General features: G+C 41.8%; 1 protein-coding gene across 5 annotated transcripts; it reads right to left on the reverse strand.

The window, feature by feature from the left end:
• Positions 1-25,468, reverse strand: LOC310771781 (NK-tumor recognition protein-like). Of its 5 annotated transcripts, none has more exons than XM_083664302.1 (17): positions 25,382-25,468; positions 22,607-22,685; positions 21,664-21,738; positions 19,954-20,061; positions 18,573-18,617; positions 13,642-13,729; positions 12,674-12,703; positions 12,300-12,445; positions 10,727-10,949; positions 9,378-9,545; positions 9,155-9,242; positions 8,650-8,798; positions 5,743-8,541; positions 5,434-5,517; positions 3,098-3,157; positions 1,651-1,758; positions 1-1,197 (listed from the first exon to the last, which is right to left on the reverse strand). In XM_083664302.1, the coding sequence occupies exons 2-17, from the start codon at positions 22,662-22,664 to the stop codon at positions 1,143-1,145; spliced, it is 4,284 nt and encodes a 1,427-aa protein (XP_083520428.1). In that variant the 5' UTR covers positions 22,665-22,685; positions 25,382-25,468; the 3' UTR covers positions 1-1,142. The 5 variants fall into 5 exon arrangements, with proteins under 5 accessions (XP_083520428.1, XP_083520427.1, XP_083520430.1 ...); XM_083664301.1 differs by having other exon boundaries at positions 5,743-8,565; XM_083664304.1 differs by lacking the exons at positions 19,954-20,061; positions 21,664-21,738; positions 22,607-22,685; positions 25,382-25,468 and adding an exon at positions 14,528-14,551 and having other exon boundaries at positions 5,743-8,565; positions 18,573-18,597.
• Between the last annotated feature and the right edge of the window lie 118 nt (positions 25,469-25,586).

A 25,586-nucleotide genomic window follows, 5' to 3' on the forward strand; every position in this document is an offset into this window, starting at 1 on the left:
TAGGATAGTATTTATTCAGCAATGCAACTGTTTGAATGAAATTAGACATCCTCTTGGTACATTGTTATTACATTCATAATACAATAAGAAAACAAACAATTGCAGCTTAAAACAGTTAGCGTCTTAATAAACCAACAAAGGTGATTTTCATTCAATAAACATTTTTGCTTGCCCCCAGTTTAAGGCATATCCCCATCCCATATCCACATGTTGTGATGATAGTAAAGAAAAGTGATGTATAGCCTAACCAGCTGATCAACTCCTCAAACACATCAGAACTCGGACCAGAGGATTAGACACCAGGGTGGGAATTGCACAGAGGCCATGGCCTCCGTTGCCCCTCCCACTGGCTGTGATGCCCTGAGATCCCTAAGGCCACCTTGGCAGTGCCCTGCTACCAGCCTGCTACTGTCAGTTGCTTTAAAAGCATCTCTCAGTTTAATGTAGCCTGCCCTATGCAAAGGATGTGTCATTGGCTTATTTTAACACACATTTCAGAAAAACTGCTCTTCACGATGTCAATAGAGCAATGGCCTTTGTGACCTGGCATGTGACTTTGTGCCCTAAATTTTTTTGCAACGCCGGAGGCCAAATGGCCTTGCCCCAAAAATGACGAAATTCCCACCCTGTTAGACACTCTTAACTATTATACATTCAGCTATTTCAGTGTATAAAAATGGAAACTGTTTGGAATACACAAATATACGAGAACGTAAAAATATGTACAGCTTATTTCCTTTACCCTCTATAAGAAGTATAAATTCAACATAGAAAATAGTTGTTAGGCCTTCTAGAGCCGTCATTTTGACAATGTTCACCCCAGTTGTTCTCAGCTGGGACAGATCTTGAAGGAAAGGGGATAATTGTTTCTGCCTTCAGATGAGCGTATAAAGTGGTTCTAACCAGCTTTCATCTTATTTTTACATTCTGGGACATTTAATTTCCTTGATGTGTCATCAGCCTATGTGCGCTGGTAGCGCCATGCGGGGAGAACAAAGATAGTATAAAAGATAGAGCACAATATTTCCTCTTTGCGCTTTAATTGTTGAGCTGATGCTTGTTCCTTGTTGATGGAACCATAAAAAGCGATGGCTCTTGTGTGCACAGTGGCCAGAACTCAACAGCTCTGCCCGAAGTGCGGCTCAACTGTCCCTACTGCTGCACCTGGATGAACTGCGGCTGGTGGAGCGGTAGGATCTGCAGAGGAGAAAGATAACGATACAATATTTAACTTTTGTGGCATTAAGAAGATTGTCATATCTGGGCCATTAAGTGGAAAAAAAGTTAAGGTGAACATAGTCAAGAAAATTAGCTGAATACTTAAGAGGTTTGTCGGTACATCAACTGTAAAAACTGCAATAGTGTGTATTCAGTGCTCTATGGAGAACCATTACAAGGCTGCCAGTTCTTTGTCAAGAAATTGTAATGGTCTCAAAATAATTCAGTCACTAACTTTACTTTGCGAAAGATAAATTTAAATTAATTGAAATATAACTAAATTCTTCTGTAGAAAAAAACTGAACAATGTGTAGCTTTTGGTGTAAAACTATCATTTAATTCTGGGCCACACAGTAAGGAGAACAGTGAAGGGGAAAGGATGAGCCTTGTTGTGTGGTAGGTTGAGCAGAGACAGAGAGCTGTCTGTCTTACCGGGACCGGCGGTCTGAGCTCCTGTAGCTGTGACTTCTTCTGCGCCCTCGTCTTCTGCTCACGCTCCGGCTACGACTCCGACTGGAGTAGCTGTCAGAGGAGTCTGACCTGCATTGCCATACAGCCAGGTGACAACAGCAGTGTTACTTTGGGAATATTATCAGGATGGTGTTTAATTTGAAACTTGTAGAGCAGGGGTTCCCAAACTTAAGAATGGCGCAGCCCACTTTGAAATCTGTAAATCTTCCGGGGCCCACTCAACCCTTTAATCACAACTCTGATCAACACACGAGACTAAGATGATGTATTTGCCTATATGTTTTTTTATATTATATATTTTTATTTAATTAACAGAGAATGTGAACTTGGGCATAAGGGAAATTAATAATCCATCCACATACAAAAACATTTCAGCAAAATACCCAAATCTGATTGCCAACATTTTCTCCACCCTTACTCATCAGAAGTATTTGCATGCCTAACACATTTGTTGAGACAAAATGTGATGAGCAACAACAATAAATAAATCCACAAGCTATTAATGCTAGGCTGTGAAAAATGCTACCTTATCTGTAAAGGGGAGACTCGTGGGTACCCACTGAACCCGTTTTCATTCAGATAAATTTAGCTGAGAGGTCAAGGGACCCCTTTGAAATAGTTTTGCCTCACCAAAATTTAACCTATGTTTGGAGTGTTATTTAGCCCATGCTTGGTACCAATGGATGCCTTAGGTCTTCTAGTTTCTTCTGATAACAGGATCTCCACTGTAGCTTTACAAATGACCCTGCTACAGCCATTTGATTGCCTGCGAAAATCAGGAGTGTTGGCAGACCACTCACAGCCCACCTTCAGTACCTCGACGGCCCACTAGTGGGCCGCGGCCCACAGTTTGGGAATCACTGTTGTAGAGGTATCTACAAAATGGAAAGCAACACTCTGCCATGTTGGATGATAGACCAGTCCACTGACTTATTCACATGTACACATCGATTCAATTGTCGTCTTTTCTCTGATTATCATAATCATTTGACCAATCTGTCCGCCTGCTTGTTTGGTTAATATTCACATTTTCATGCAATCTCAATTATTGCCTGAAGACATCAATAATCCCTTCATCTATGTTACTCACTAACAATCATATAATTAATTTTGCTCCCAACTTTGCAAGTATCACAGCTTATGAAAGAAGCTTAACTGGCAGGTTTGATGTCCTTTCAATATTCCCAAATAATATCGCAGCACTCTACGTTTTATTCACAGAATGTAAATTGTAATTATGTTATTTTGATTAAGATGTAATTAGATTATGGTATTTACAATACAGTTGTTTTAATCAGAATATTTTCAGAATTGGATTTATATTGGAATAAGGATGTTCAGTGACCGTTTACACAAATAATTAATTGAGTAATTCTTTGTGTAAATAAATGACAAGGGGCTCACAGACCTGGATCTCCTACGGCGATCATATGAGCGACTTCTGGAATGGCTTCTGCTGTATGTCCGACTGATGGAAACAAAATCATTACAATTAGTCAGACAGACAGTTCTGGATCATTCTCTGGGAACAAAGAAAAAACTAAAATATATCATACGAATTGTGGCACAAAAGATTAATCTCTGCAAGGTAGTTTATATAGTAGGGGTGAACCCAAATAGTCGACAATTCGTTCTAAGGAGCCTGATTCGACTGCCAATCTCACAGTCGAACAGTCGCAAAATGTGGTTATGAAACAAAGGTCATTCAAATGGGGGTGCTGAATGTCTGATTTTACATAGAATTGCTTGGTTTCTCCCAATAGATCATGATATACAGCCTATTTTGGTATCAGTATCAGCCTATTAATACCGCAAAACCAAGTCTCAATTAAACAAACAAGCTCATGCCAATGGATTTTCTGACTGCCAGATACTCTTATTAAAAAAAAGGATGAGAAAAAAGAATAGTCGAATATTCATATTGAACAGCCCAATCTGATTCGACTGACAGAATTCTGAGTGGAAGACAGCCCTATTATATGGTTAACTAGAAATATGACTAGCAGTCTACATCCAGTCTCCATTATGTAGACTGTCCAGACTCATACAAGCACAAATACCTTGAAGCCCACAGCGCAGTGGTGTGGCCATTCAGCCTTATGGCACTTTAGGCAATGTTTAGGAGTACCTCAACAACATGGCTAATCATTTTTAACATGGCAAATGGTCCTACCCCTGCCCCAAAAGCACCCACATCCCCCCCAACCACTCCCCCTACCCACCCCTCAAACTTCGACACTCTATGACCGTCCTAGCTACAGCCACTTTACACCAGCCCTACCCCTTTCCCTCACCACGGTCCTTCTGACCACCCAGAGCCCCCTACCCACTCCCTCTACCCACCCCTCGAACCGTGACTCTCTACGACCTTCTTATCCCAAGCTACGACCCTCTTCCCCTAGCCCCGCCCCCTACTGATCACACCCCCTCCCACTACGCACACCTCCTAGCCACTCCCCCTAAACGCCCCTCGAATCCCGACTCTCTACGACCTTTCTATCCCTAGCTATCGCCCATTTTCCCTAGCTCCGCCCCGCTCCCTCACCACGCCCCCTCCCACCACCCACTCCCCCTACCCACCCTTCGAATCCCGACTCTGCGACCTTCCTATCCATATCCCCACCCCCTTCCTTGATGGAACAGATGGACATGCGGCCACAGTGACCTTGAACTTTGACCTTTGTCCATCAAAATCTACTCAGTTCACCCTTATGTCCAAGTGGATGTTTGAGCCAAATTTGAAGAAATTCCCTCAAGGCGTGCCTGAGATATCACGTTAACCAGCATGAAAATGGCGGTCGCGAGGGCACAGTGACCTTGGACTTTGACCTCTGACCACCAAAATCTACTCAGTTCATCTTTGATTCCAAGTGGATGTTGAAGCCAAATTTGAAGCAATTCCATCAAGGCATTCCTGAGACATCACGTTAGCAAGAGCCGGACAGACGGACAATCCGAAAACATAATGCCTCCGGCCATGGCGGAGGCAAAAAAGAAAAGAAAATATCTTTCTACATGACAGAGAGGGAGTACCCTCTGAGCTCCCCGTCCATCAACGCATTTATTTTAAATTGCTGCTGATTGTTTTTAAAGCACTAAACAGGCTTGACCTTTCCTATCTTGCCGAGCTCCTGGTCCACCACGGCCCATCCAGAGCCCGCTGACCAACTGCTGCTGGAGGTGCCCAGGACTAAGTTAAAAACCAGAGGAGATAGAGCCTTCACAGCTGCTGCCCCTAGGCTCTGGAATAGCCTCCCCCTCGCTATCAGATCAGCCCAGAGTTTCTTTTAAGTCTCTGCTAAAGACCCACCTCTTCTCCCTGGCTTTTGACTCAAGTTGAGCTGTTTTTTCTGCGCCTTTCGTTTATTTATTTTATTCCTTTTATTGTCTTTCAACTTTTATCAATTTTTATTACTTGTTTTACTGCACTTTGTACTGCACCTTGTTCTCTGATTAGTGCATTTGTACCTGCTTTATGTTTGTGTTTTTACTTGTAAAGCACTTTGATCGGCCTGTGTCATTGTAAATGTGCTCTATAAATAAAGTTGACTTGACTTGAGCCCGATGTTATCCCCCTTGATGTCAAGTGTCTACCCTGATGAAATGTTGAGCAAGACACCGAATCCCCAAGAGATCCCGGGGGTGCTGCCTATTGTGGCGCTCTGCAATCAGTTGAAAACACTTTCCCCACTGGGATCAATTAAGTATCACAATAGATGATCAAATCAGTGTTTCAGGGTGTACCTGTGACTCCTGTAGCTTGGATATGTGCTGCTGCGGGAGCGTGAGCGCCCTCTGCCTCGTTTCCTCTGACTTCTGCTGCGACTTCTAATGGTGAAAAGTTGTATTACAAATTGCATTTCAAAGCAAAGGTCGATTTCACAGACATATTTAGCTTCTAGACTAAAATCGTCCACATCTATCAACTTTATAACTTCACAACAGACTTGATCCATGTCAAAGCCATCAGTCTTCACACCTATCCAACATTCAGCAAGATTCAGTTATGTTGCCCTCACCCACTTTATTCAACCAAAATGCTGTTTCCCTGACCTGGATGAGGAGCTGGAGCTGCGGGATCGACTTCTGGACCTGCTGTAAGAGTGGGACCGTCCCCTGGAGTGGGACCGTTTACTGGATGCAGAGCGAGCCTTCCTGGGTGGCCGGGTGCGGGATGCACCCCCGGTCCCTACCACAGAGGGGGACTTTTCCTCACTGGAGCTCTCCTCGTTCCTCGGCCTCTGGTTGAGCCGTGCAGTCTTGCGAACTTCATCAAACAGAGATCCTGGTCGGACCCGGCTTTTACTTTTTATCTCCATTCTGACTCCCTGGGTCTTGAGGCTCTGGCTTTCTTCAAGTCTGGCCGTCTTCATGGTGACAGGTGGCAGATTCAGATTCTGCAGAGCTGACATTCCTTTCAGAGGCTTCCATTTTAGGTCACTTGCAGCGCTAGATTTGCCAGCGACTACTTCATCTTGCAGCGCACAAGTTGTTGTCGCAATGGCAACAGAGGCAGCAGATTGTTGCTCTTTGTTATCAAGCTGGGGGGAAATGTTGCTATCCTTGCTATCCTTACTTGCCATTTTTGAAGGGATAGAGGTCGTTTTTATGGGGAATTCAGGGGAGTTGTTGAAAGAATCTTGATTAACTGGAGGTTCAACAATAGTCTCAGCATCATGCTCTGGGGTACATATATCCATATCATCTAATGACTCTGCTTGATCTTGGACACTGGGCAATTTCATTTTGTTAACACCGTTTTTGCTAGATGACTGATCTTGAAGTTCGGCTTGTTTTGAGTCTTCGTTGAGAAATTCATTTGTTTTCTGTTGATTGCTCATTTGTCTGCGATGTTCCGGTCTGTGAGGCTCTGCCTGTGTACTCTTATGGGAAGAAGTGATATTGTGGTCCTTCTCATCCATACTGTCGCAACCTGGGGATCTACCAGGCCTTTCTTTGACAACTCTCCCTGGGCTATGTTTCTGTTCCATTCGTTTCTCTTTTTGGGAGTCATCTTCCTCTTCCTCCTCTCCAAACTCCAACGGTGGCTGCCAGTGAAAAGTCTCTTTCAGCTTCTGATGTTTTCTCTTAGATCTCTTTGCCTTGTCCTTAGTGCGATGGGAACCAGCTTTGGTCTCACCTCTCCTCTTGTGTTTATGCTTCCGTTTGGCTTTCTTTTTACTCTTGTGCCTCTCTGGCTCTCTCTTCTCAGGATTTTCCTCGGACTGTTCAGAAGCACCAGACTTCCTGCGTGCCACAGCAATCGCCGCCTCTGATGTCTTTCTGCTGGTCTCATGTTCTGATTCTGAACTGGCCTCCCCTTCCTCTTTCTCAGAGGCCAATATCCTGGCTGATGCCTTTTCAGAATCACTTTCAGAATCCCATCCAGCAAGGGCAGATGACCTCTTGTCAGGAATTTCACTTGTTTCGACTGCTGGCTTCTGTTTTTTAGACATGTTAGCACTGTTGCTTTGGCTCAGTTTATCACTATCGCTATCCCATTCAGACCTGCTATTGAGGTCCTCCACTGGTTTTGAACTGTGATGCTTAGTCACCTGATCCTGAGAGTTATCTTTCTCTTTCATGTTCCCCAAAGAGCTACTTCTCCTAGAGCCATTCAGATTAGGACTAGGCTCATTGCCCATCCTGTTCTCTGACTCTGAGTGTGAATCTTGACTTTTGGGATGTGAAATGTGCTCATCTAAATTCTTGATCTTTTTCAGAGAACTGTAATACTGTTCCCATTCCTTGTCTAATGAATTCTGTTTGACACTACTTTTCTTCTGGGAGTTTTCAGAATCTGATCTGCTATAGGAGGATGACCTGCTATTATACTGCTGAGGGGATCTCGACCTGGACCTAGAACAACTTCTACTCCTTGAGCGACTGTATGAACGGCTGTAGGACTTGCTTTTGGAAGATCCACTGCGTGAGCGTCGTGCAGTTCTGTGAGCCTTGTCAGTGCGAATATATCCTCTTTGGGAGTCCTCTGGAAGGCATTTGGGCAAGGACTGCACATTCTCTGTAACATTATAGACTATTTTTCCAGTGGAGGAAAGAGTAATAGGAGCTGTCTTTACTTTAATTTCCTGAATATGGCTGTAGGAGGACTTCCAGGGCTTTTGACCAGGCTTCCAGCGCGAGGGTGGAGGACTGTCACTCAGTGGTATCACAGGGACACTTTCAGGCGCTGGGACAGTAGGGACTCTGGGGACAGGTGCGACTTTGCTCTCTGGACCCTTCTCTGGCACTTTGACCAAAGCATCGGGCTTTGGCTTGCTCACTTTTCTCTTTCTCGATGATCTGGATAGATTCCTCTTTCTGGACCGTGATGAAGACCTGGACCTGTACCTGGACCTTGTCCTGGACCTGGATCTAGACCGAGACACGGAAAAGGATTGAGATCTGGATCTAGACAGGGACCGACTTCTAGACCTAGACAGGCTCCTGGATCTTGAGTAAGATCTGGACCTGGACCTCCCTCGAGACTTGGATTGACTGGATGTATAGGACCTAGAGTAGGACCGTGAGTCTCTGGACGACAGTGAGGGTCGAGGTCTCTTGCTGGTGGTTGAGCGTCGCTGACTAGAGGAGGATGGAGATGGAGAACGAGATCTTCTTAACTTAGATCTTCTTCCTGAAGACACTGACCTTTCACTCTCTGACAGGTGAGGCTCTTGCTGCTTGCTCTTGGAGCTCTTCTTGTTATGTTTACGTTTTTTGGCCTTCTTCTTGTGTTTGGATTTTTTTTTCTCTTTCTTGATTTGGCGGTGTGGGCTGGACCTCTCCGAGCTGTGGTCTGAAGAGCGCTCTGTTGACTGAGTCCATGCAGATTCACTTCTGGCGTCCCATCTGCTTGAAGAATGGTCATTCAATCTGTTAAGTCAAAAGACACATCAAGCAAAAAACACACTTCTGATAATGTGGTTCGCTATGTAACATATTAAGTTGCAGTCGTACTTATCGCCTTTGCTCCATCTCTCCACGCTGGGAGGTTGATAAACTTTGGTTCTCTTCATCTCTTCTTTCCAGTGTGGTGGGGTTTCACTGCTGCCGTGCTCTTCCACAGATGCAGAGCGGGATTTAGACCTTGTGGGAGTGTGGTATCTCTGCAGAAAACATCAAACAAATTAAGATGGCAGCAATTATCAGTATACTTCAACACTTTCCACATAGCTCACCGAGGCCATGATTAGTTCACCTTCTGTGCCTGAGGTGACTCAAGTTTGATTATGTGAGGATTAAAAATAAGTCCACAGTGCAGATACAGTAAGAGGCAGAAGGTTATACCGATGTAAACAGGCACAGATGAGGGAGGGGAACAGAGACAAATTTCATTTTGTGTGTCTGTGGTCCTTGAGAAATCTGAGATGCGGTAGGTCTCTGACTCTGACTCTAATCAAACATAAAAAGAATAGAGCTTTAGTCACAAATCTTTGATAACAGTTCAGGTAGGTGAGCGTACCATTGTCCCTCTGCCTTTGATTTTGCGTCCAGACTTGGTCACTGCTGGTTTCAGATCACTTGCAAGAGATGATTCTTCTTGCTCAGTTCTGAAAAGACCAAGTTTCTGGTTAACTTAAGGTGCTACAAAAAAACAACAACAACTAAAGTACAAAAAGAAAAAATGCAGTACACCCAATTTCTCACATAACTGCACATAATAATAGCAGAGCAGCAGAACTGACATCTGGGTTTTGTCTTCCTGAGATGGTACGTCCCGTCTCAGCAGGAAGCGGTTCTCTGGCACAGGTGGGATCTCCTCTGGCCGAACTACAGGCTTCTCTCTCTTCCCACCCTGCTCCTTCTCTCCCTCCATGTCACCCTCTCCCTGCGCCATCTCTCCAGCCACAGGACTGTGAAAGCAACAACAAAACACAGTGGAAATCATAATTTTGTTATGCACACCATCAACCGATTGGGGCAGACACCGGTTCATGTCTTGGATTATACTTTTATTTATACGTGGATATAGTGATGAGACTGGATGAAACCTGCTCTCTGAGAATCTAAGATTGCTACTGATTAAATGTTGCTGCTTGAGGCAACTGGGACGGTGTCATTAGGTGCATTTGAATAATTAGGGCCATATGATTTCCGCAAAATGGAAAAAAAGAATAATTTGGTAATAAAAATGGAATCAACTGTAAAACATGGTATATTGCAGAATTTTCAAAAGGCCTAATTATCAAAATCAAAAGTAGACCTAATTATTGTAGTAACCTAAATGATTTAATCTATCTATATCTATACATTTGGCAATGTGGGCAATGTTTGTCTGTTTCAATTTTTGTACCGGCCACAACTATGCCGTTTTATGTGCGATCGGGCTGAAACTTTCAGGGGTCTAAAGAGCACCCATGCGGATGACCTGACGGAGTCGTATTTTTTAATAAGGTGATTGCCCTAATTTCCTAATGATGTGATGTCATCAGTGATGTCATCCTTCCTGGTTGAGGCTATCTGGCTATATAAGTTCAGTGCTGATGTCATCGGTGATGTCATTCGTGATGAGGTCATCAGTGATGTCATAGAGCAGGCGAGGCTGTGTAGCGGCCGAGCTGCGTATGCGATACGCAGTGGGCGAGCTGCAGGGCGGGTGAGTCCGCGAGTATGCCGTTTTACTTGCGAAGAAGAACGAATCATGAAAATAAATTAAACGTTAAAATAAATCCGCTCAGGAGGCACTAATTGCAAGTCTTTCACTCCATTTCTTATTTTGTAATGTTATATTCTTCAAATGGTGAGTTATCTTTCATTCATTGCATTATGCTATAGTTTTCTCTTGCAGTATTCTAAGCAACATGTTGTAGTCGGGTAAAGGGGGTACCTGTATTTCAAAATCAGGGAAAGGGGGTACTGAACCCAAAAACCTTTGGGAACCACTGCCCTAAACTAAAGTTAAAATGGGGAAAAAATGAATTTGGAAAAAAATCTAATGGAATTTGGAAATTGTTTTTAACAGATTTCATATGGCCCTAAATAATTATGTAAGCTTGTACAGTAAATGTGTGACTATGAAAAACAATTAAATTACCTTTGGTTGGAAGGTAGAACATCAATGGGCTTCTCCCTCTTTGATTCTCTCCTTTTCTTTTTGGACCGTTTACTCTTAGCATGTCTCTTGTGCTTGCGATGTCTGCGCTTTTCAACAGATTCACTTTCCGATTCCATGGAAGAGGAGAACTGAGAGGACGACTCATGGGAACTGAGGGAAGAGTCTGCAGAATGGGAAGTTCTTTTCCTCTTGCCTTCAAGTACTGAAGTAAAGAATATGACAGGATCTATGTCATTTCACAAACAAATTAATGATACTTTGTTAGCCTATATGTCATGAGAGGAAGACATTTTTGGAATTTTGCCCATCTCCTGTCTACAACAAAAGTCACAAAAATGAAAAATGTCTATGTTTGAAATAAATATACACACAAGGCAAGTTAAAGTGCCAGGAGTCATATGCAGGGTGGCATTGTGCTGCCAGAACACAGGCTTCTTTCCTGGTATGTTGAAAGCAGGCCTGTCACAGTCAGATGGGCAGCTGCCAGCTCCACTCCACACAGATCAGATCACTGATCCTCATTAAATACAAGATCGGGTTACATGCCCCGACCCATTCTAATGCCAACCTCTTACAGCATGAACACTAAAAATGACCCACTTACATTGATAGGCAACACAGTAACCACACACACACACACACACACACACACACACACACACACACACACACACACACACACACACACACACACACACACACACACACACACACACACACACACACTGTGGACAAAAACAAAGGATAAAATAAAATAAAAAAGCGTACGCTTATTTATAGTCTCTGGAAGTGAAAACAATTGTTATACAACCATTCAGTCGTGGACAACAAGAGTCCTTTCTGCTAGGGATGCAAGGTTTAACAATCCATTGAGCAAGTAAAATGTTGGATAAATGTAAAGGAGAACACCCAGTTTTACACTTAAATCAAGAATTCACACGTTATAATTATATATAATATATATTCCATAATGGAATAATGGCAGAGTTTCTGCCTTCTCTCCAATACAATGGAACTGGATGGCACTCAGCTTGTGGTGTTCAAAGTGCCAAAGAAATCTGAAAAACTCAACAGCAATGTCTCTTTTCATAAATCATGACCCCGTTACTCAAGATAATCCACATACCTTGTTATGAGCAGTTTCATGGAGGAACAATTGTCTTTTGACCGAACTACACCTGCTAGCTGCTAGCTAGTTCCTACATGAGACAGCAAAAGAAAATAGTTCCTACATGAAACTGCTCACAACAAAGTCTGTGCATTATCTTGAGTAATCGGGTCATGATTTCTGGAAAGAGACAGTGCTGTTGAGTTTTTCAAATGTATTTTTTTGGTGCTTCGAGCACCACAAGCTGAGTGCCATCCAGTTCCATTGTATTCAAGAGAAGGCAGCCATCTCTACGGCCGATATCTCCAAAACTCAGGCAAATATCACAAAACAATATAGATGGATAAATAGCAATACAGGTGAGAGGAAAAATATGTATTTTGGATTTTAGGGTGAGCTGTCCCTTTAAGAGAAAGAAGATCAGTTAATGACAAGAGCACCTACTATCATTAGCAGACTTGGTGATGAGCTGGCCGCAGTCGACCACTCTCACGTCAGCGTAGGGTCTGCTCGCTGAATCAGTCTTCAGCCCTTCAATTCTCTTGATCACTTCAAAGCCCGAGATGACGAGCCCAAACACGACGTGGACTCTGCAGAGGTGGAGAGGATTGATAACTGGTTGGATCACAACTATACAGGGACTTAAATATTGCTGGATACTATCTTAAATTGCTCATTTGGGAAAGGTTGAATGGGGGGGGGGGGACAGGAAAATCAAGACTAAAATTAAGGGTCAGTGTTAACTGTGAACATCAACTGGCATGCCTTCTGTAACCTCAAATGTATTAAATTGAATTTACACCATTGGTCGAACTTACCCATCTAGATGAGGTGCCATCTTAGTTGTGCTGTTTGTGGAATAGCCAGAAATCAATCAAGCCAGGGTGGGTCAAACGATAGCAGTGGTGGAGTCATGAAACAGGAGAAAAACAGAGGAAGAGAATGAGTTTAAATAAGTAAGTAACTTAAACAAAGTATGGGTGCTACCATGGTATGTAGATGTGCATGTAGATGTGATAAATGTTTAAAAAAGGGAGAGAGAGTAATTGTAAATACTTTATAAGACCCATTGTTCAAATATACACGATTATATAACACTGGGGGAAAAAATGTTTTGAGTGTTGGTGGATATATAATTAAATATCACAGTATATCCTCCTTGTATGTAAATCATACATTGGATTATGCAAATAAGGTCTCTCTATCAACATTTTCACCTTCATGTTTGACCTGAGCTTTGAGTCAGGGGTGACACGGATAGGTGGTGGCAACCTGTTACCGCGATAACGGAAGTCTACAAAGTGTAATTACAGGTGTCAGTGCTAGCCACTGGTGGAAATCATTTACATATACCCCCAAAATGGTCAACCTACTCCGCAACACATTTGCCAATACAAACTACTGAATGATAAATACAGTCAGGAGAGAGAAACACAGCCTTGGAGACACATTACCTTGGAAGAGCAGGATGCTAGAGTTTCTGCAAATTTTACACAAAAACGGCAAGAGAAAAAATGTAACACATTTGTAGGTAAAAAAGAATGAATCCATGTTTCTCTGCACTTTGAATTCTAACTGCACACAGAGAAGGGGGTGTTGACGCTCACACTGAATGACAAATTCTACTCTAATGAATCAGAGAGAAAAGGGGACAAAAAGCAAGGTCTAAAATGAAATGTTACAAAGGGCTGACTCTCATGCACAAATGCAAATCAACAATGCACACGACCTGTGCAGTCACGTCGTACAGGTAGAAGCAGTGCTACATTTTCTCGTGCATACTCACATGAAGAACTGTGAACCGTTGGTGTCCTTCCCCCGGTTGGCCATCGACAACAGGAATGCTCTGTCGTGTTTGAGAATGAAGTTCTCATCTGTTGGGAGCAGAGAAAGAGGAGGGAGATGTCTCAGACTGTCTGATTAGTGATAAAGGACATGGTCTGGGGCGGATAGGGAAAAGAATAAGTGTTTTAATCCATCAAACCTTACATTTGCCTCACCCACCTGCCCAACTATCAAGCTAGCCATTTTCTAAAAACCTTTGGGATCAAACTGACTTCTGGTCAACTTTTAAAATCGCTCCAATGACAGAGAAAACAAACCATTTGCATCGGAGTAACCATTGATTACATTTCAATGTCGCACTCAACATAACAGACCAACCTATCTTTATGAAGCTATTTGCTAAAAGCATTCAAACATCGACAGACAATGAAGTTGTGTCCTAATGCAGAAATTACAGACCTGTATTGACCCAATTCAAAATTATAGGCATTGTGCAATAAACTTTTCCAAGGAGATCATATCACACATCATTTATCAAACTAGCCAGCTACATGTAGCAAGCGATCTTATTTTCTCTCCGTATTGGGCAGAGAAACCACCACTCTTGTATTTGGCTACATTGTCATAGCAGTCAATCTGAGAATAGCTACGCTATATACAGTATTATATACCATATGGGTACCTGTAACATTTGCAGTAATATGAGCAGCCCGAGGCTTTTGGGGGTGGCCTAACTAATAGGGGAGCTGTATGAATGGAAAATCCTACTAGATCCCCACAAAGGCCGATCTCCATCAGCACCCTTGCAAACATGAAGCCTTTGTACTGACTGAGGAAGGTGGGGAACAATGTTGACATGGTGTTACTGAGCCGTGTACATCTCTTACCTTCTCATTTTGCAAAAGACCACTCTATAAATAAAAGAATATGTTGAAAATTTTAGGCAGGAAGATTGGAGCTTTCAATAAAGAGAATGCCTACCCTCCATGCTGATTTGAAAAAGCTCAGCCAGCCTCAGCCAGCCACGGAGCGAGAGCCATCCCTGACCGAGACACAGTTTGACTTTGACGGGTAGGAAACAATTCTAACCCAGGTGTAGGATGTAGTCCGTATTTGGAAATCATCTGTGGTTAGCACAGATGTACAGTACAGATGGGTTTCGGGCCGATGTTTCTCTCTGCCGCAGGAAAGGAAGTGGGTTTTTAACTGTTAAATGATATTATCTGCCTGTTGGTTAGCGGCTGGGGGGAAGTTCAATGTGATTTAGCGGTGGTGAACGCGCTATGGTTAGCGAGGCCGTTTTGTCGTAAAACAGGAAATATATGATATAAGGGGAAAGAAGATAATTTAATTTAGGAAACTACAATTTGTAACAAATATTGTATAATAAATTGCCTAAGATGAGGTAGTTTATTATTGGATATATAATTAGAATCATAATTGGCATTTTAGAAGTGGGTTTTTCTATAAGTTAAGACCTAGGGTAAATTATTCTATTCAGAGAAAATGTGGTTAAAGGATCTGTAATCATAGAAGAGTATTTCTCATTTGTGAGAGTTTTGAAATAAGTCTGTGTCACAACTGCACACCGCACTTTTAATGTGTCATGCATGGTCATTCATGAAAAATGGTTTAAATGAATTTCCTCATTTAAAATAAGTGCATTTATGTAATTTACATTCATAGAGGAATAGATTGTAGTTGTAAAAGGTTTTGAGATAGTTCCGTTTCATACCGGCGCACTGCACTTTTAATGTGTCATGCACTGTCATCTATGGAAAAGGGTTTAAATGAATTTCCTCTTTTAAAGTAAAGGCATTTTTATAATATACATTCATAGAGGAATAGATTGTAGTTGTAAAAGGTTTTGAAATAGTTCCGTTTCATACCGGCGCACTGCACTTTTAATGTGTCATGCATGGTCATTCATGAAAAATGGTTTAAATGAATTTCCTCTTTTAAAGTAAAGGCATTTAAATAATACACAGTTATAGGAGAATAGACTCTATTTGTTGAAAGTTTAGAAATAATTCATTTTCAGGCCTGCACACCGTGATCAAAATGTCAAAATGCAATGACATTCACTTATTAGGAAAGAGGGTTAGAATGGTTTCTCATTTGAAGTGAATACGTGTACTGTGAATGATTAGAGGTTATATGACAGCAGTTTATTCTGGGAACGGTTGTAATGGAATTTATCTGACTGAGAATTTGACATGACAGCATTTTATTCTGGGAACAGTGATACTGAAATTCACATAGCAGGATCGTTTCCAGTCCTGGACAAAAATACCCGTTGATAGTTATGGAGTATTAATAGAGAACCACCAGTGAAGCGATCTTCCCCGTTCTTCACTATCTGATAGCTATTGCCAATTGACGTAATGTAATGACAGGAAGTCCCAGTGAAGCAACTGAATGAGATGACAGTAACCAATCGACCAACTGTAATGATTCAACGTTTGGAGAGTGGTTTGAAATGTAATGCATGGAGTAAGATATATTCTGAGATATGCATTTTAGTGGGCCGTAGGGATCTGATGAATACGAAGTGTTATGTAATTCAAATGTGAAATATATGCTGTTTCAGTCTGAATGGAAAGGTGTATGAAGAAGCAATGATATTCAATAAAGTTTGGGGGGCTCATGGGGAGAGATTGGCGATGGCCGGTGCCCCGTGTATTAGAAGGCGCAGACCGGTCATAATAGTATTATTACCATTGACGATCTGTCCAGGACCTGGGAGACTGAGTATAAGTTATGTAGTGTTTTATATAATATAGAACACTTCACATGGGAGGCGAGTTCGAACCCTCGGGAAATACAGATGATTATTCCCCATATGGTGGAAATAAATTATTTCATTAAAGATACACCTGAACTGGGCAGTTGAGACTCAGAGCTGATTGGGTTTCACACTTGAAGTAAAGACAGGCATGATGGGTTATATAGCATTTTTATTAACATTCCATATGGAAGTTCTACAAGGCAGCATTTTATTCTGGGAACACTTGTACTGGAACTCACCTAGCTGGGAATTGGATAAGGCAGCATTTTAGTCTGGGAACAAATGTAAAGTGGTTTATCACGCTGAAGTGTACAGTAACATATATCTGTGTTTTGGACCCGTTTAGGGAAGTTGGAGTAGATCTATTTGTAGAAGAGTAAGAAACCGACGGTTTGAGGCCCGCAACAGGCTGGTGTGTGACACTCATTTCACACCGAGAGGGGATCATAACGGAACAGAGCCTCTAGGAAGCAGGCTATATTTAAGGGAAATACATGTTAGTTATTTACTTTGATCTCAGCTGGATCATTTCAAGTCCTGGATAATAAGATCTTGTGGAAGCGTTACTTTGAACAAGGAGTTTTAGACTTGAATAGGGGAGAGAAAACACTTCCTCTTTTCACTGCATGAAGCAACAGGTTAACAGTGGCCTGACTGAGCTATTATTAGAATGGGTGCAGAAGGCCACATGTAGTCATTCAACTTATACGAGTTATAGTAGCTGAGTACAGTAGCTACGATTCCAACCAGGTTAATTAATATTAAAGTGGAGCACCACACCAGGAGTATTTGTGCTAGAATAAAAAGGGTTTATTCAATTTAAGGATAAGAAAGATGATTTGTGTTATCATGTTGTGTTTAAATGTATGCCATGTGAATGTTTAATAATTGTATTGAGATTGTATTTGTGCTGTGCTACGCTATGCTCTAATTAAAAAGCAATTTATTTGCGCCAATATCTGATCTCATCTCTCTTATTTGAATGAATGTTCATCCTTTAGGTAGTAGCCTCTTCTCGTGATGTGAAAATACTAGGAGAATTTGGTTTAGCCTGAAGTATCACGTCTTTTAAGGTTACTCTGGAGGCCTTTGTGATGACAAGCTTAAAACGACTACCTGACAGAGAAGGTGTATTAAAACATCACCAGGATTAAGCAAGAATTGTCATCTCGAGGGAAGAACTTTTAACATGACCTTAACCAGTGCAGATTAACACATAGTTAAAATTCATTTTCCAACAAACACAACAACAGAAAGTGCTAGAGGGAGCCACCGTTAACTCAAGTGATCACCCCTAGGGGATGAGGAGCCACTGCCCCCGACGGGTGACCACAGCAGGTCAGACTTGAGAATGAAGGTGGTGAACAGTTGGATGAATCCCTCTACCCCGCGGGTTACTAGATGAGCTAGTCATGATATACCGTAGCAGATGTCCTTAAGAAAATAAACCAGCGGATAGGCTAGCTATAGAAGTAAGAGGGTAACCTGCGTCGATACGCTGTAAGGCTTATCGAGCATTATTAACACAGTCAATCTGAGAATAGCTACGCTATATACAGTATTATATACCATATGGGTACCTGTAACATTTGCAGTAATATGAGCAGCCCGAGGCTTTTGGGGGTGGCCTAACTAATAGGGGAGCTGTATGAATGGAAAATCCTACTAGATCCCCACAAAGGCCGATCTCCATCAGCACCCTTGCAAACATGAAGCCTTTGTACTGACTGAGGAAGGTGGGGAACAATGTTGACATGGTGTTACTGAGCCGTGTACATCTCTTACCTTCTCATTTTGCAAAAGACCACTCTATAAATAAAAGAATATGTTGAAAATTTTAGGCAGGAAGATTGGAGCTTTCAATAAAGAGAATGCCTACCCTCCATGCTGATTTGAAAAAGCCCACTACTTGGACTAAATTAAAGGCAGAACTAGACAAAGGAAAGTGAAGGTCAAGGGAGTCATTACATACTGTTGGTAAATTGGCAGGAAAACCATGCTTACCACAATAGGCACATGCATCTCTACGCTCATGCAAAAGTAGCTAAGTTGCAGCTTCACAGATATTTAGATGTCTACCTGTATATATAAATGAGACTTCAACAATCTATACTGCTTATCAGAGAACTTCAGCTTCCCGTTACCTTCAAAGTAGCCACCATATATAGATTCTCCTCCTCTTCCATTTCCTGCAGATTAAAAACAAAAAATTAAACGACAGAATACAAAGAAAACTCAACCTCATTATATTTAAAGACACACTAACTGGGCGTTCACACCAAGTCGACTTTTGCAAATTCGCGCATCGAGATTACATAAAGTTAGTCTTGCGTGGTCTGAATCACAAGTCAACATTTACGGGTTTTGCTGCAGGAAAAGCTGCGGCAAGCCTCTGATTGGCTGGGCTGTAACGGAAGTCCGGTTCTCTGCATGCATTGGTGCATTATTCAAAATGTACCGCCCCACGGTTGGTCAATTCATGTTTGTCACGCATTTTGTTTTGGTCTTAGCGGGCGGTCCTTAACCACTTGTCAAGAGTTGTGGCCCAGATGTAAATCTTTATCTACGGATGGCTACTGCGAGACTAATATAAAGTCAATGGAAACATGCGAGCAGGCGCCGTTTTGCCCCGGGCAGCGCAAATGAGGCGAATGAAGCGAAATTTCGAGATGCGAATGATGCAAAATGCGAAAATTTTCAACTTTGGAGAATAATTTGCACGGTCAAACTTTTTGTCGCCTTGGTGAGGTGCACACTGTTCAGTTTTTCTTGTTATTTTTTTTTTTTACAGAAAAGAGACTGCCTCACCCATTGCACTGAAAACGAAAAGGCGGTTTGCATACATTGTTTCCCTGATGACTAGATGAAGATGCTGCCATTATCAGGAAAAACTACAATATAGGTACATTTTCCTGGACGCTTGCCATAAGCTCCCCCAACATAGCGAATGTTCTGGCTCCTATAGACGTTTCAACTCGACAACATAAACTTTCTAAATTCCCCCCAGCTTACTTCCTGTTGCAGTGTTTGCTAGCACAATAACTGACAGGACATAAGCTGGGTTCCAAACGGTTGCCTACTACCAACTTTTCCATTTAAAATTCTGTCATTATTGGCATCATACAGTGCCACGTGCTGTGAAACCCCCGAAAAGAGGGGCCTTAACAGGTGCTTTTAATAACATCTAGGGACAGGCATTGCAAACTAGCCTAGGCTACAAATGCTGTGGTACATATCAGATGTTGACAAATGTTATATGTTATGTATCTGTCCCTACATAGATTAAATGAAAAACATCAGTTAGAACAGTTTCGCTGTAAGAAACAAAAGCAGCTACTCCTCATTGGCTTGTAAAAGAAAATGGCAGTGGCAGTTTGAAAAAGGCGGAATAGTGTGAACACGGCCTAAATCAACTGATTATGAGAAAAAGTAAATTGTGTCAAATGTATTACATGCTATGAATCACACACTTTAAAAGTAAATGACAGGTTATAAGTGGGACATTATTTTAATATGCAGGTTAACCTTCAGTGAAGTCGCCTCCCTGGACCATAAAGTTCTTTACAACTCGGTGAAACGTGGAGCCTTTGAAGCACAGCTTTTTCCCTGTGGTTTTCCCAGTTCTCTTTTCACCTGCAAACAGATGTGGGTTAACCAAGCACTAAACAAAACACATGAAACATACAACCGGCCTGCTACTGTAGAATGTGAATTTGTTACCCACAAGCCTGATAAAGAGGGACCGGAGGTGTTTCAAAATGGTGTTCTTGAATGCTGCCACGTTGACTTGCCACATGGGCTTTTTATTCTAAACAAGGCAATGAAGCCACAGGTGGGGTGGTGGGGGTGGGAGTGGGAGGGGTTTTGATGAACTGGATGACTTTGTTCAGGCATCTTATCGTTAATTATCCAGTGCAGGACTGACATTCATTAGAACAGAAGTCCTCCCCTCCAGTAACTGGCGACAGGATATTGGACCAAAAGCTTTTACCATGCCTAGTATTTCCCTTTCCCTCTGGTAAAAGGAGAGAAGGTGGAGTTTTATGAGTTGTGTGTTGGCTTGCTTTTCGAGGACAGGGGGCTGGCTGTGCAACTGGGCATCTTGGGTTGCTAATCTGCCAGCATTTTACTTCACTGGCTCCTGCAGCGTTACAAGGGTTTGGGTTTCCTATGGGCTACGTACGCTGAGCAGCTCCACAAAGCTTTCAGAGAGCCAGAGCAAACTGCACAGCCCAATGGTGCGTGTCACTGTGTTGTGTTGTGTGTGTGTGTGTATGTGTGTGTTCAAAAAGGAGGCAGGCTAACCAGCCTTCTCCCATGTCTGCTCTACCCTTGAAAAATGAGAGCGAGGATTGATCTGCCGTCTGCTCCCAGATTGATGGCCATCTCTAGGCAGACCATCAGCACCACAGTCCACTCTGTCCTGGTCAGTGGAATGAGCTATCTAGGGAGACGGTCCCAGTGAGTCCATCTGTCACCAGACGATTCACGCTGCAACCAGCCATACCTACAGACTTTAGGCTACTTTCCTCGTTAGGTTATGTGAACACTTACATTAGAAAATACATACAAGGGCTGCAACTAGTGAGTATTTTCATTATTCGATTATTTTCTCGATTCATCGATTAGTTGTTGTTTGGTCTATAAAATGAGAGAAAGATGACGTCCTCAAATTTCTTGTTTTGTCCACAACCCAAAGATATTCAGTTTACTGTCATAGAGGAATAAACAAACCAGAAAATATTCACATTTTAGAAGCTGGAATCAGAGAATTTTGACTTTATTCCCCCTTAAAAAAAAATACTCAAAATGATTAATCAACTATCAAAAATAATTTACTTCTCAAATAATTGTCTGTCGATCGACTAATCTTTGTAGCTCTAATACATGCCTATTACTGGTAGGGATATGGATGGTGATGCTCTGGCTATTAACATCACTTTTTTTGTATCATGTACATTATGCACCTTGGCCACCTCAGCCACTAGGACGGCCCCCCAACTTCTCTTTTTATCAATAACACATTTTCAGTACGACTTTTTTGAGATAGTGGAAATAGAATATTGACGTCCTCAGTTTTTAGTTGTCAGTTGTTTTAAGGTGTACACACAGACCTACTGTAGCACTAGCAGCATTCAAAATCGCTAAAAGCAGACTAACTAAATGATTGTATGTAACACTATGTAAGCACAGTAACATTTCCATTAAACATGTACAGGACTGAAGATTACTCACCAGTGCACAAACAAAGAAAGTTTTTGCTTGTCTTGGGACAAATATCTGAAAAAAGTTGAAAGACTATGCGCCCAACTGCGCACGCACGCAACACGCACATACACGCACGCACACACACACACACACACACACACACACACACACACACACACACACACACACACACACAACAAAACTAAATAAGTTACTCAAAGAAGAATCATTATTCCAGCCAGCAGAGAAATGGAAATGTTTGCAGACATTAAAAAGGTATGTTCAATATCTTATCTACTTGGTGATCATTGTAAGAAAAATAAATAAATAGGCCGAGGATATAATGAATGGTAAAACAGCAGTTTATACCAAGCAGAGGTGATGTTATTACACTACTGTTTGTTTTGTAACATCTAATTAGAAGAGTCCTGTGGTGAAAGTGAAACCTAGACATTATAGCAACTTTTCCATGGCCAGTGGCAAATCAAGACACAGGAGTGGTGAAGGTGTGGTGTGTGTTGGTGTTGACGGGTCGAGGTGTGTGGTGTCATTTTATCCCTCATACCCAAACATAAGCAAATTGTATTTTTCAGCCCTTGGCTGAAAAACTAGCTCGGTCGTTCTTACATTCAAGAGAGAAATCAGCTGTACATATATGGTAGTTTATGTTAACAAAACACATAATACCAGTGGCCTCTTTTGGTTACAGTTGCAATTATAAAAATACAAACAAGACACATTTCAACACAATCAAATCAGGCTATCTAGGCTATGTACAACTGGGTGTACCACTTTAACTCATGTACACCCCAACATGCCCTAAGGCTACAATAACTACTACATACCCAATGTCTAAAGTTACTGAATATGTTGGCTCTAATGAATCAACTCTGAAATGAGACTTTAAAGCAACACTGTATGCATGACTGAGTAATCCTCACAGCCCTCCTCTGATTTTAAATGATCTTACCTGGTTCCCGGTTGAGCTCCACATCAAAGTAACACTGAGGGCGATCTTTCACCCCCATCGTGATCAAAGTCTGGGTGACCTGAAATGTACAAAGAGTGCAAAAGTAACTGAGTGGTAACAATAATACGGTTGTCTTCTCTTAAAGTAGCAGTATGCACCCAGTCCGAGTTCCCTTTTTTCTTCTCAATGTAAGCCTAGTACAGCGGAAGAGTATACAGTATAAGGAAGTGCGTGTACCGTACTTGGAAGACACCGTAGCGAGACTAACAGAGGGGGAGGAGAGAGAAATATGGGGGAGGAGAGGGAACGAGGGAGGAGAGCGAGAGTGTGAAGTCTATGGGGAAATGGAATACTCTACTGGTAGTTATGCAAATCCAGGCACAGCACAGCACAGCCTGCTTGCTGCCTGTTTCCCCCCCCCCCCTTTCGTTCCACTCGTACCTCCTGGTTATCACTATGTCAGAGCTTAGGCACTGAAATGCCACATACCGCCACTACTGGGCTTGGTTAACGGCACAGCGAACCTAGGAATGGACAGACGATGCAGAGACTTAAACCACAGCGGTGTCAATGTTCCCATTAACCAAGAAACTGCAACATATGATATGTCTTGCACATTGTCACGTCGTCTTGTGCACATGTTACTTCCATTTGGAATTTTCGATATAATGCACATGCGCAAATCGGCACATTCTGTACATACATCACCTACCCGAAAAGTCATTTGAATAAAGCGGTAAGGTGTATAGTCTTTTATAATGCACATGTACACACTTTCTGTGTAGATGTAAATTCTGTATATTGGCACATCTTTGCATAACGATGCTGTAAATCCACTAGGGCTGGCCTCTAAAAGTTGATCAGTCGAATCATCAGTCGAGAGACCCGTGAGCCGATGAAGATTCCTCAAGTCGCGCAATCTTTTTTTTTGCCTCTCATTATTCAGACAAATCCATTATCCAATAGCCCGACGTCGGCAATTCAAATCTTGCATGATCATGTACATTCTCTTGCTTTTTAAATGCTCATGTCCCTATCACTCTTTTGCATCGCCTGTTAATCTGGTCAAAATAATCACTGAAGATATTCTATTAAAAGATATACAATTAGTCGAATATTCGTATTGGACAGTCGAATCAGATTCGACTGGCAGAATTCTGAGTCGAGGACAGCCCTAAAATTCACTATTTGCTCTCTTCAAATGTGTTTGTTCTTTTTCCACTTACAGTATTTGATACTGTAACTGCATATATTGACATTAATAGTAGGCTATATTTTCATGTCATATTCGTACATATTATGCATTATTTTGTCTTATTATTTGGACATTCATATGTAATGTGTCCATACTTGCTTCTAGTCATGCATTCTACTTAACATGTTGTGTTGAAATTTAATTTATATCACCCTCATTTGCTATATTCTCATATAGCGCTATTTGTTTGATGTATATTTACTGCTGCAATGCCCCAATTTCACCACGGGGATCATCAAGTTTCATCTTAAAACGGACCAGACTGTCACTTTATGCAGATAGTTGTCAAATACATAACTATAATACTAAGTAATTTTTCTGCAAACACTATGTTAAATGGGCCTACATGAAGCAACAAGTCTCAAAGTATGTACACCTGCTACAATACAGGCCTTGTTGTTGGAGTGATACAGATCCCTCCTTGACTATCTTTTAGTACCAAACAGGGCGATGGATAAGAACAATGCCACTAGTCATTGCTGAAGGAAAGTAGGCCTAGCTGGCAGGGCAGCTCAGCACAGCACAGGTCAAATGATTGTGATCTGGAATGTGATTAAAATTCGAAACAAGACACTTAATCTGTTGGAAAGTTAACAAGCTTAAAATTAAATTAACGTTTTTAAGTAGTCTAATCCTTTTGTGTATCGCATCTGCAAATTTGGCAATAAACTTTTAATTTTAAGCAAATGAATGGAGAGTGACAGGCACTGCGGTATTTAAACCTTATCAATGAAATGATGGGGTGTGATTATAGTGAATCTATTATTGACACCATCATGTCAGCTAGCACACCTTAACCCCAAAACAGCAGTGCACTGTATTAATAGCCTACTCATATCATATTACAAAGCTTGAATGTGCTATATATATATGATTTGGGGAAGGCATTGTCAGCTTGCAAAAGGTTACTTGCTAATTATAGACAACAACAATCACCTTCAACTTTATAACCGAGCTAACTAAAGCAAAGTAGTTTAGATCAAATAACGTTATAGGTGAAGTACCGTATATCACCAAGTAACGTTAATGCAGATCAAGAGAAAATATGTAAACCATTGATAGTACAATGTAAACGCAAGGCTAGTTTAGCTAGCATGCTAAATACATCATCACAAGTGTCCCGACAACAGGAACTAGCGTTACTGTCCGTGTCCATCACGACAGAAACACGACGTTGCATTACATTAGTATGCCGAGATGCACGTTAGATTAAGTGACTGTGAGCAAGAGTGTGACTTGCTGGCTCAGTTGTGTCTCATACCGAGTGCTGCAAACTGAAACAAGGCTCACAACAAATAACAAATAGCTAGCAGCATATCCGTATTGGCTAGATAGCTAACGAGTAACGTTAGATAATTGTGCTTCCGAATCGTAGAGCTAGTAGCTAGTAGCTACCTTAGCTAACGTTAGCTAGACTAGAGGTGTCTCCCAACCCCAATATTGACAATCCATAATTAGCTATGGAAAACATAGTTTTGCTCTTGCAAAAGTTATAGATGATGTAATTTATTATTACTAACCTATATACAGTAGCTAGCCCGGTAGCTAGCTAGACACTGACGGTCGATAAACAGCTAGGTTTGTGGTAAAGTTCACACACGGTTGTGAAAAATGTAGGTGCGCTGCTGCAAATACGAGTATTTTGTCCCTCTCGACTTTCCGTGCGATATTTGTTGTGGTTTGCGCTATCAGGAAGAAGACTGGGAAATAGCTTGTCGGCTAATG

Source organism: Poromitra crassiceps (assembly GCF_964638095.1).
Source record: "Poromitra crassiceps genome assembly, contig: HAP1_SCAFFOLD_1207, whole genome shotgun sequence".
NCBI lineage: Eukaryota > Metazoa > Chordata > Actinopteri > Beryciformes > Melamphaidae > Poromitra > Poromitra crassiceps.